The sequence below is a fragment of the Salmo salar genome, chromosome ssa13 (genome assembly GCF_905237065.1).
Source record: "Salmo salar chromosome ssa13, Ssal_v3.1, whole genome shotgun sequence".
NCBI lineage: Eukaryota > Metazoa > Chordata > Actinopteri > Salmoniformes > Salmonidae > Salmo > Salmo salar.
The window spans coordinates 108,315,526-108,328,025 of record NC_059454.1 but is presented as its reverse complement, the minus strand read 5'-3'; the positions used below and the strand labels follow the sequence as shown (position 1 = coordinate 108,328,025).

Below are 12,500 nucleotides of genomic sequence, written 5' to 3'. Positions count from 1 at the left end.
GCAGAGGATAAGTTCATTAGAGTTACCAGCCACAGAAATCGGCCATTAACTTCACCTCAGACTGCAGCCAAAATAAATGCTTCACAGAGTTCAAGTAACAGACACATCTCAACATCAACTGGTCAGAGGAGACTGAGTGAATCAGGCCTTCATGGTCGAATTGCTGCAAAGAAACCACTACTAAAGGACACCAATAATAAGAAGAGACTTGCTTGGGCCAAGAAACACGAGCAGTGGACATTAGAACGGTGGAAATCTGTCCTTTGGTCTGATGAGTCCAAATGTGAGAATTTTGGTTCTAACCGCCGTGTCTTTGTGAGACGCAGAGTAGGTGAACGGATTGTCTCCACATGTGTGGTTCACACCGTGAAGCATGGACCAGCATGGCTACCACAGCATTCTGCAGTGATACGCCATCCCATCTGTTAAGAGCTTAGTGGGACTATCATTTGTTTTTCAACAGTACAATGACCCAAAACACACCTCCAGGTTGTGTAAGGGCTATTTGACCAAGAAGGAGAGTTGATGGAGTGCTGCATCAGATGACCTGGCCTCCACAGTCACCTGACCTCAACCCAATTGAGATGGTTTGGGATGAGTTGGACCACAGAGCGAAGGAAAAGCAGCCAACAAGTGCTGAGCATATGTGGGAACTCCTTCAAGACTGTTGGAAAAGCATTCCAGGTGAAGCTGGTTGAGAGAATGCCAAGCTGTCATCTTCTTATTTAACTAGGCAAGTCAGTTAGGACCAATTTCTTATTTACAATGATAGCCTACACCGGCCAAACCCTAACCAGGACGACGCTGGGCCAATTGTGCGCCGCCCTATGGGACTCCCGATCACAGCCGGGTGTGATACAGCCCAGATTGAACCAGGGTTTGCAGTGATGCCTCAAGCACTGTGATGCAGTGCCTTAGACCGCTGCACCACTCGGGAGCCTGAAGGGTGGCTACTTTGAAGAATCTAAAATCTAAAATATATTTTGATTTGTTTAACACTTTTTTGGTTACTACATGATTCCATACGTGGTTATTTCATAGTTTTGATGTCTGCACCACTTTTGACTGGTACTGCACGTTATACTACTGTCAAACCTTGATTCTGTCTCATAGTTTCTGCACGACATTCAACTATAGACAGTGAAACAATCAACACAATACATCACATCACACACAATCAAAACCACAAGATGGTTTTCACTGAGTTTCACTTGATGAAGCTAAAGCAAGTCACCTACACACACACACAGCGGAACACACAATGAGCACACACACACTAAAAAGCACACTTACTGCCAATCTGCTGTTCAAATGTACCCAGCGTTTTGTATCAATAGATTTGAGGGTTTGTAATGTCAGCCAGCCTCATTGTTAACTACCAGCAATGCCACCCCCAGAAGACCATACAACTCCGCTTGTGCAATTTCAATCCATTTGGACTCAAGTGTACAAGGGAGAAATCGTCCTAATCCCCCCCCCCCCCCCCTATTTGTACTGTAATTCTGCTATAAAGTGTATAATTTATATGGGATGCGAGCGTAGACAAAACAACAATGCTATCCATTTACACAATGCAGAGCGTGTAGGCCAAGTCACTGTGGAAGACTGATAACAAATATGTGTTCTCTGTTAAAAGCCTGTATTATTGCATGTTACTTGTCTTATTTTAATTTGTATTGATTTCTTAGCAAATGGAGCCAGAATGTTAAACATTATAAACACCAATTCAATTTTCTTAGTTGTTTTTTTGGGGGGGTTAATGGTAAGTTATGGTACATGTGTTTTCACAGCAGATTAGTTTAAAGTGAATATATCTTCTGACCATTTAGGGGGTTTTTACATTTGTCCCATTGGGTTGGAGGCATCCCCCATGGCGTGGTGCGGCCCGGCCAGGGAGAGGGTCGCTCCGCCGTCCGACGAGCCTTTCTCCTCCTCACGTCTCTTCAGACACGCTGCCTTAGGGTTCAGATTCCTCTCTAGAGACACGAACATGGACAGGCACGCACCCACGGACCCACGTACACACAAACGCACGTGCACGCACAAACACACACACACACACACACACGCGCGCACAAGAAACATAGACACAAGTAAGTGTTTAAGAACTGACGCAGCTCCACCGTGTGGATCTGAGAAGATATTGCTCTACATCTGCTGTTAAATTATAGAGCCAATCCTAACTTCCACTTAAATCAGATTTACACTAATTAATGCATTGACATCAATAGGAAACTAAGTGAAAATTCGACTTAAAGGGGAAGTTAAGATTCAGCCACAGCCAGGCCTAAAGAATAATGCACCCTTGTGTGTATGTGTGTGTGTGTGTGTGTGTCTGTATTATCTCTGACCTCTGATTTGCTGCTCCAGGCTCAGTAGGTGTGTGTGTGTGTATGTGTGTGTAGTAGAAGTAGTAACAGTACTAGTACTAGAAATTGATTTATAAAGTACTACTACTGTTACTACTACTACTACTACTACTGCTACTACTACTACTGCTACTGCTTCTACTACTGCTACTACTACTACTACTATACTACTACTACTGCTACTGCTACTACTACTAATACTACTGCCACTACTACTACTATACTATTACTGCTACTGCTACTACTACTACTGCTACTACTACTACTATACTACTACTACTACTACTGCTACTACTACTAATGCCACTACTACTACCACTACCACTACTACTACACACACACACACACACCCACACATACTGAGCCACATACTGAGCCAGGAGCAGCAAGGGAAATCTTGTATGTACTGTGTAAGTGTCTATATGTCTGTCTATGTGTGCGTCTGTCTGTGTGTGTGTGTGTGTCTGTCTGATGTGTGTGTGTCTGTCTGACGCGTGTGTGTGTCTGTCTATGTCTGTCTGTCTGACTTGTGTCTGTCTGTCTATGTGTGTGTGTGTCTGTCTATGTGTGTGTCTGTCTGACTTGTGTCTGTCTGTCTATGTGTGTGTCTGTGTGTGTGACTATATATGTATGCGTACAGTATAGGTGTGTATATATATATATATATATATATATATATATATATATATGTGTGTGTATATGTCAGGTCCCTATGTCTATATATATATATATATATGTGTATATGTGTGTGTCAGATCCTTATATGTGTATATATGTGTGTGTATATATATATATATATATATATATATATATATATATATATATATATATATATATATATATATATATATATATATATATATATCTATGTGTGTGTGTGTGTCAGATCCCTATATGTGTGTATATGTGTGTGTGTCAGATCCTTATATGTATACATATATATGTGTATATGTGTGTATATGTGTGTGTCAGATCCCTATATGTATATATGTGTATATGTCAGATCCCTATATGTATGTATATATGTGTGTCAGATCCCTTGCCTCTGACTTGCTGCTCCAGACTCAGTATGACGGCCACGGCCTGATGCAGTATGAGCAGTTTGGTCTGTGGTTTGTCACTCTTCAGGTGCAGCTGCACCATGCGCCCCAGCTCCTTGAAAGCCTCGTTGATGTCTCGGACACGCAGACGCTCCCGGGCGTTGTTGGCCATCCTGCGTTCCTTCTCACGTTCGATTTTCTGCTCCGGAGACAAGTCCTCGTCATCCGCGTTGCTGTGGGACCGATAGGGGGACTGATCAGCACCAGCTACCACTAAACCAACGCTTACCCACGCTTAGCCATTTTGAAATGCCAGCACATTGGATGAAGCCGGGTACAGTCTGAATCTCTGTTTATAGGATTTGTGATGCCTATCCATTTACCTGTGCGACTGATTGCACTGTAGATACAGTTCATTCAGAAAGTATTCACCCTTCATGACTTTTTTCCACATTTTGTTGTTGTTACAGCCTGAATTTAAAATGTATTAAATTGAGAATCTTTGTCACTGGTCTACACACAATACCTCATCATTTCAAAGTGGAATTATGTTTTTTGAATTTTGTACAAATGTATTGAAAATTAAAAGTTGAATTGTCTTGAGTCAATAACCATTCAATCCCTTTGTTATGGCGATGCCTAAATAAGTTGAGGAGTAAACATTTGCTGAACAAATCACAAAATAAGTTACATGGACTCACTCTGTGTGCAATAATAGTGTTTAACATGATTTTGGAATGACTACCCCATCTCTGTACCCCACACATACAAAGTCCCTCAGTCGAGCAGTGCATTTCAAACACAGATTCATTCACAAAGACCAGGGAGGTTTTTCAATGCCTCGCAAAGAAGGGCACCTATTGGTAGATGGGTATAAAAGAAAAGCAGACATTGAATATCCCTTTGAGCATGGTGAAGTTATTCATTACACGTTGGATGGTGTATCAATACACTCAGTCACTACAAAGATACAGGTGTCCTTCCTAACTCAGTTGCCGGAGAAGAAGGAAACTGCTCCGTGATTTCACCATGAGACCGATGGTGACTTTAAAACAGTTACAGAGTTTAACCTCACTAGGGTAGGGGGCACTATTTTCACCTCCAAATGAAAAGCGTGCCCAAAGTTAACTGCCTGCTACTCAGGCCCAGAAGCTAGGATATGCAGATAATTAGTATATTTGGATAGAAAACCCTCCAAAGTTTCTAAAACTGTTAAAATAATGTCTGTGAGTATAACAGAACTGAAATGACAGGCGAAAACCTGAGGAAAATCCATTCAGGAAGTGCCATTATTTTGAAATGGCTGTTTTTTCAATGAAAGCCTATCCACCATTTAAAGGGATAGGACCCAGATTCCATTCCCTATGGCTTCCACTAGTTGTGAACAGTCTTTAGACATTGTTTCAGGCTTTTATTCTGAAAAATGAGGGAGAATGACAACTTTGAGTGAGTGGATAGTGGGATGTCCCCAGAGATGTTTTCTGCGCATGACCGAGAGTGCGCCTTTCTTGTTTTTCTTTTATATTGACGACGCTATTGTCCGGTTGAAATATTATCGATTATTTAGGCTAAAAACAACCTGAGGATTGATTATAAACATCGTTTGACATGTTTCTACGAACTTTACGGATACTATTTGGAATTTTCATCCAATTGAGCCATTGGATTACTGAACAAAACGCGCCAACAAAATGGAGGTTTTTTATCGAACAAAACGAACATTTATTGTGTAACTGGGAGTATTGTGAGTGCAACCATACGAAGATCATCAAAGGTAAGTGATTAATTTTATTGTTATTTCTGACTTTTGTGACTAGTCTACTTGGCTGGTAACTGAATGTCATGTTTTGTGTGCTGAGCTCAGATAATCGCATGGTTTGCTTTCGCCGTAAAGCCTTTTTGAAATCTGACACGGCGGCTGGATTAACAACAAGTTAAGCTTTATTTTGATGTATTACACTTGTGATTTCATGAAAGTTAAATATTTATAGTAATTTCATTCGAATCTGGTGCTCTGCAATTTCACCGGATGTTGGCCAGGTGGGACACTACCGTCCCACACCCCCTAGAGAGGTTAATGGCTGTGATAGGAGAAAACTGAGGATGGATCAACAATAGTGTGGTTACTCTACAATACTAACCTAATTGACAGAGTGAAAAGAAGGAAGCCTGTACAGAATACAAATATTCTAAAAACATGCATCCTGTTTGCAACAAGGCACTAAAGTAAGACTGCAAAAGATAAGGCAAAAAAAATCCCTTTTTTCCCCGAATACAAAGTGTTATGTTTGGGGCAAATCCAATACAACACATTACTGAGTACCACTCTCCATTTTTTCAAACTTAGTGGTGGCTGCATCATGTTATGGGTATGCTTGTAATCATTAAGGACTAGGGAGTTTTTCAGGATAAAAAATAAAAGGAATGCACAGGCAAAATCCCAGAGGAAAACATGGTTCAGTCTGCTTTCCACCAGACACTGGGAGATGAATTCACCTTTCAGCAGGTAAATAACCTAAAACACAAGGTCAAATATACACTGGAGTTGCTTACCAAGAAAACAGTGAATGTTCCTGAATGTTACAACTTTGACTTAAATCTACTTGAAAATCTATGACAAGACCTGAAAATGGTTTTCTAGCAACGATCAACAACCAATTTGACAAAGCTTGAAGAATTTTGAAAATAATAATGGGCAAATGTTGCACAATCCAGGTGTGGAAAACTCTTTGAGACTTACCCAGAAAGACTCACAGTTGTAATCACTGTCAAAGGTAAAGTATTGACTCAGGGGTATGAATACTTATTGTAAATGAAATATTTCTCTATTTCATTTTCAATAAATGTGGAAAACATTTCTAAAAACATGTTTTCACTTCGTCATGATGGAGTATTATGTGTAGATGGTTGAGGAAAAAATATCTTTAAACCATTTAGAAATCAGGCTGTAATACAACAACATTTAGAATAAAAACAAATTGAATCATTTCTGATGGCACTGCATATATAGTAGATGGTGTTGGAACCTGAAACAATTCATCTCCATTCTATTTTCAATTATTCAATGCATCCAATTTCAGTTGTTCAATGCATCTATTTTCAATCGTTAAAATGCTAAATCGTTTAATGCATCTATTTTCAATCGTTGAAATGTTCAATTTTTCAATGCATCTATTTTCAATCGTTTCAGTGCATCTATTTTCATTCGTTTAATACATTTATTTTCAATCGTTCAATTAAGATATTTCAAATCGTTCAATGCATCTATTTTCAATTGTTTAATTTATCTCTTTTCAATTGTTCAGAGCATCTATTTTCAATTGGTTTCAATGCATTTAGACAGAGGGAGGGAGGGAAGGAGGGAAGGAAGGAAGGAAGGAAGGAAGGAGGGAGGGAGGGAGGGAGGGAGGGAGGGAGGGAGGGAGGGAGGAGACATCTTTTTTTCAATCGTTTCATCACGATAATCTGGGGTTGGGTCCGAATTAGTCTGATTAGATCATTCCAGGTGGAAGGTCTATAAACGTTGTGATGTCACAGAGTTTATCCTGGCATGGGCTGGAGCCCCAAGTGCATTTTGGGAATGAGGAAGTGGGGATTCTACTCTGGTGTGTGAGAAACAGCTAAAACACGGCTCAAGACCGTGGACGGGACTGGACCGCCTGGCTTCAGATACACTCAAAGGAGGACTACATTTGGAGCAATCAATGTGTTAGTGTACCAGTGGAGGCTCTAGAGGGGAGGGATGCTCGTAATAATGTCTGGAACGGAGCAAAACCACGTGTTTGATGTATTCGATACCATTCCACGGATTCCGCTCCAGCCTTTACCACGAGCCCATCCTCCCCAATTAAGGCGCTTACCAACCTTCTGCGTAGTGTACATATACTGTGTGTGTGTGTGTGTGTGTGTGTGTATAATGTATAGTATGCCGGTTTATGTGATTGTTGAGAAACTGCCATACAGCTGTAATTGTATGGCTTTAAATAACTGTCATAATATGTATGTAGCCTACTGACTAGACAGGCCATAGAATGTCACAGTTTGCTATGTAAGTGAGTATATTGGAGTGTGTTTCAGTCTGTAGATTATCAGACTCTTTGCTGTTGTTTTTCATTGTGTTTATTTAGCTGTCCCCCAAATCACACCTGTTCACTTCATCAAAATCCCTTGTTAGTGGAATTTAAATGAAGCGAGCGTTGCCGACACGGTTACCTAGATCTTGACCTATCAATAGACTTGAGGTCCTTGCTGTCGGGCTCCTCCTTCTTGGCCTCCATAGATCTGGCATCCTGCAGGTTCTCGTCCCCCTCATCCTCCGACTTGATCTCTGACGAGATGGACGAGGCGCTCTGGCCCTGGAGACCACTGGAGAGAGCTGGGGAAGGGAGAGGGGAGGAGAAGGGGGTTGGAGGAGAGGGGAAGGGAAGGGAGAGGAGAAGGGGGTTGGAGGAGAGGGGAAGGGAAGGGAGAGGGGAGGAGAAGGGGGGTGGAGGAGAGGGGAAGGGAGGAGAAGGGGGGTGGAGGAGAGGGGAAGGGAGAGGGGAGGAGAAGGGGGGTGGAGGAGAGGGGAAGGGAGAGGGGAGGAGAAGGGGGGTGGAGGAGAGGGGAAGGGAGAGGGGAGGAGAAGGGGGGTGGAGGAGAGGGGAAGGGAAGGGAGAGGAGAAGGGGGTTGGAGGAGAGGGGAAGGGAAGGGAGAGGGGAGGAGAAGGGGGGTGGAGGAGAGGGAAGGGAGGAGAAGGGGGGTGGAGGAGAGGGGAAGGGAGAGGGGAGGAGAAGGGGGGTGGAGGAGAGGGGAAGGGAGAGGGGAGGAGAAGGGGGGTGGAGGAGAGGGGAAGGGAGAGGGGAGGAGAAGGGGGTGGAGGAGAGGGGAAGGGAGAGGGGAGGAGAAGGGGGGTGGAGGAGAGGGGAAGGGAGAGGGGAGGAGAAGGGGGGGTGGAGGAGAGGGGAAGGGAGAGGGGAGGAGAAGGGGGGTGGAGGAGAGGGGAGGAGGAGAGATGAGGAATATATATATTAAAGCCACAAACCATTTTTCAGCTAAACAATAGACCAGCCATTCAGTTTGTTCTTTTGTACATTTGAGACATTATGTTTATTCTAGTGGTGCCAGCCAGCCAGACAGACAGACAGACAGACAGACAGACAGACAGTTTATACTAGTGGTGCCAGACAGACAGACAGACAGACAGACAGACAGACAGACAGACAGACAGACAGACAGACAGACAGACAGACAGACAGACAGACAGACAGACAGACAGACAGACACTACTTTTATCTTTCCTGAGTGGAAATTAAAAACAATGTGTGTGCAAAATGTGTGTGTGTCTGTGTGTGTTTGGCATGCCTGCCTCTGTGTAAAGAGTGTCTACCAGGCACAATCATCCCCTGTTTCATCCGCATTAGGGGGAGGAGGGGGAGACAGAGGGAGGGGGGAAACAAAGGGAGGGGGGAGGAGACAGAGGTAGGGGGGGAAACAAAGGGAGGGGGGAGGAGACAGAGGTAGGGGGGAGAAGACAGAGGGAGGTGAGGAGACAGAGGGAGGGGGAGGAGGGGGGAGACAGAGGGAGGTGGATGAGACAGAGGGAGAGGGGGAGACAGAGGGAGGTAAAGGAGGGGGGAGACGACAGAGGGAGGTGGATGAGACAGAGGGAGAGGGGGGAGACAGAGGGAGGGGGAGGAAGGGGGGAGACAGAGGGAGGGAGGCGGAGATGGGGGAGACAGAGGGAGTGTCTACTCTGCGGATACAAAAGAGGTCTGAACCCCTCTCACTATCCAGCTGGAGAATACAGCTGTCTCTTTGTTTGACGTCATTCTGTGGGCCGGTGCCAAAATTCCTGTCAACATAAAAACACTGTTCCCACACTGTCTCTCTCACACACACACACACACACACACACACACACACACACACACACACACACACACACACACACACACACACACACACACACACACACACACACACACACACTCTCTCGCTCTCTCTCTCTCTCTCTCTCTCTCTTGCACAGACACAGCCTCCCTCAAAATGCCCTCAATGTCTCGATCACAGAGAAGAAGAAAAACAAAATGGTGGCCTGGCTGCTGCCAGCTTCTATACTATATTTGGGGCAGGAAGGAGACCCATGGTGACTGAGAATCTAGAGGGAAGGAGACCAGTGGTGACTGAGAAACTAGAGGGAAGGAGACCAGTAGTGACTGAGAATCTAGAGGGAAGGAGACCAGTGGTGACTGAGAAACTAGAGGGAAGGAGACCAGTGGTGACTGAGAAACTAGAGGGAAGGAGACCAGTGGTGACTGAGAAACTAGAGGGAAGGAGACCAGTGGTGACTGAGAAACTAGAGGGAAGGAGACCAGTGGTGACTGAGAAACTAGAGGGAAGGAGACCAGTGGTGACTGAGAAACTAGAGGGAAGGAGACCAGTGGTGACTGAGAAACTAGAGGGAAGGAGACCAGTGGTGACTGAGAAACTAGAGGGAAGGAGACCAGTGGTGACTGAGAATCTAGAGGGAAGGAGACCAGTGGTGACTGAGAAACTAGAGGGAAGGAGACCAGTGGTGACTGAGAAACTAGAGGGAAGGAGACCAGTGGTGACTGAGAAACTAGAGGGAAGGAGACCAGCGGTGACTGAGAAACTAGAGGGAAGGAGACCAGTGGTGACTGAGAAACTAGAGGGAAGGAGACCAGTGGTGACTGAGAATCTAGAGGGAAGGAGACCAGTGGTGACTGAGAAACTAGAGGGAAGGAGACCAGCGGTGACTGAGAAACTAGAGGGAAGGAGACCAGTGGTGACTGAGAAACTAGAGGGAAGGAGACCAGCGGTGACTGAGAAACTAGAGGGAAGGAGACCAGTGGTGACTGAGAAACTAGAGGGAAGGAGACCAGTGGTGACTGAGAAACTAGAGGGAAGGAGACCAGTGGTGACTGAGAAACTAGAGGGAAGGAGACCAGTGGTGACTGAGTACCTAGAGGGAAGGAGACCAGTGGTGACTGAGAAACTAGAGGGAAGGAGACCAGTGGTGACTGAGAAACTAGAGGGAAGGAGACCAGTGGTGACTGAGAATCTAGAGGGAAGGAGACCAGTGGTGACTGAGAAACTAGAGGGAAGGAGACCAGTGGTGACTGAGAATCTAGAGGGAAGGAGACCAGTGGTGACTGAGAATCTAGAGGGAAGGAGACCAGTGGTGACTGAGAAACTAGAGGGAAGGAGACCAGTGGTGACTGAGAAACTAGAGGGAAGGAGACCAGTGGTGACTGAGAAACTAGAGGGAAGGAGACCAGTGGTGACTGAGAAACTAGAGGGAAGGAGACCAGTGGTGACTGAGAATCTAGAGGGAAGGAGACCAGTGGTGACTGAGAAACTAGAGGGAAGGAGACCAGTGGTGACTGAGAAACTAGAGGGAAGGAGACCAGTGGTGACTGAGAATCTAGAGGGAAGGAGACCAGTGGTGACTGAGAAACTAGAGGGAAGGAGACCAGTGGTGACTGAGAAACTAGAGGGAAGGAGACCAGTGGTGACTGAGAAACTAGAGGGAAGGAGACCAGTGGTGACTGAGAAACTAGAGGGAAGGAGACCAGTGGTGACTGAGAAACTAGAGGGAAGGAGACCAGTGGTGACTGAGAAACTAGAGGGAAGGAGACCAGTGGTGACTGAGAAACTAGAGGGAAGGAGACCAGTGGTGACTGAGAAACTAGAGGGAAGGAGACCAGTGGTGACTGAGAAACTAGAGGGAAGGAGACCAGTGGTGACTGAGAAACTAGAGGGAAGGAGACCAGTGGTGACTGAGAAACTAGAGGGAAGGAGACCAGTGGTGACTGAGAAACTAGAGGGAAGGAGACCAGTGGTGACTGAGAAACTAGAGGGAAGGAGACCAGTGGTGACTGAGAAACTAGAGGGAAGGAGACCAGTGGTGACTGAGAAACTAGAGGGAAGGAGGCCAGTGGTGACTGAGAATCTAGAGGGAAGGAGACCAGTGGTGACTGAGAAACTAGAGGGAAGGAGACCAGTGGTGACTGAGAAACTAGAGGGAAGGAGACCAGTGGTGACTGAGAATCTAGAGGGAAGGAGACCAGTGGTGACTGAGAAAATAGAGGGAAGGAGACCAGTGGTGACTGAGAAACTAGAGGGAAGGAGACCAGTGGTGACTGAGAAACTAGAGGGAAGGAGACCAGTGGTGACTGAGAATCTAGAGGGAAGGAGACCAGTGGTGACTGAGAAACTAGAGGGAAGGAGACCAGTGGTGACTGAGAAACTAGAGGGAAGGAGACCAGTGGTGACTGAGAAACTAGAGGGAAGGAGACCAGTGGTGACTGAGAAACTAGAGGGAAGGAGACCAGTGGTGACTGAGAAACTAGAGGGAAGGAGGCCAGTGGTGACTGAGAAACTAGAGGGAAGGAGACCAGTGGTGACTGAGAAACTAGAGGGAAGGAGACCAGTGGTGACTGAGAAACTAGAGGGAAGGAGACCAGTGGTGACTGAGAAACTAGAGGGAAGGAGACCAGTGGTGACTGAGAAACTAGAGGGAAGGAGACTAGTGGTGACTGAGAATCTAGAGGGAAGGAGACCAGTGGTGACTGAGAATCTAGAGGGAAGGAGACCAGTGGTGACTGAGAATCTAGAGGGAAGGAGACCAGTGGTGACTGAGAAACTAGAGGGAAGGAGACCAGTGGTGACTGAGAAACTAGAGGGAAGGAGACCAGTGGTGACTGAGAAACTAGAGGGAAGGAGACCAGTGGTGACTGAGAATCTAGAGGGAAGGAGACCAGTGGTGACTGAGAATCTAGAGGGAAGGAGACCAGTGGTGACTGAGAAACTAGAGGGAAGGAGACCAGTGGTGACTGAGAAACTAGAGGGAAGGAGACCAGTGGTGACTGAGAAACTAGAGGGAAGGAGACCAGTGGTGACTGAGAAACTAGAGGGAAGGAGACCAGTGGTGACTGAGAAACTAGAGGGAAGGAGACCAGTGGTGACTGAGAAACTAGAGGGAAGGAGACCAGTGGTGACTGAGAATCTAGAGGGAAGGAGACCAGTGGTGACTGAGAAACTAGAGGGAAGGAGACCAGTGGTGACTGAGAAACTAGAGGGAAGGAG

At 45.7% G+C, this 12,500-nt stretch overlaps 1 protein-coding gene across 17 annotated transcripts in view; it reads right to left on the bottom strand.

Annotated features, from left to right (window-relative positions):
- LOC106568540 (transcription factor 4) overlaps positions 1-12,500 on the bottom strand; it is a 428,072-nt gene that overhangs the window by 3,829 nt on the left and 411,743 nt on the right. For 9 of the 17 annotated variants that reach the window (XM_045692640.1, XM_045692649.1, XM_045692645.1 and 6 more), the window contains 3 exons: positions 7,622-7,784; positions 3,413-3,642; positions 1,841-1,976 (listed from right to left, as the gene is read on the bottom strand). In XM_045692640.1, coding sequence (XP_045548596.1) covers positions 1,841-1,976; positions 3,413-3,642; positions 7,622-7,784 — 529 coding nt within the window. Of the gene's footprint in view, positions 1-1,822; positions 1,977-3,412; positions 3,643-7,621; positions 7,785-12,500 lie in introns of all 17 variants that reach the window. The other 8 variants (XM_045692641.1, XM_045692646.1, XM_045692652.1 and 5 more) reach the window with 3 other exon arrangements.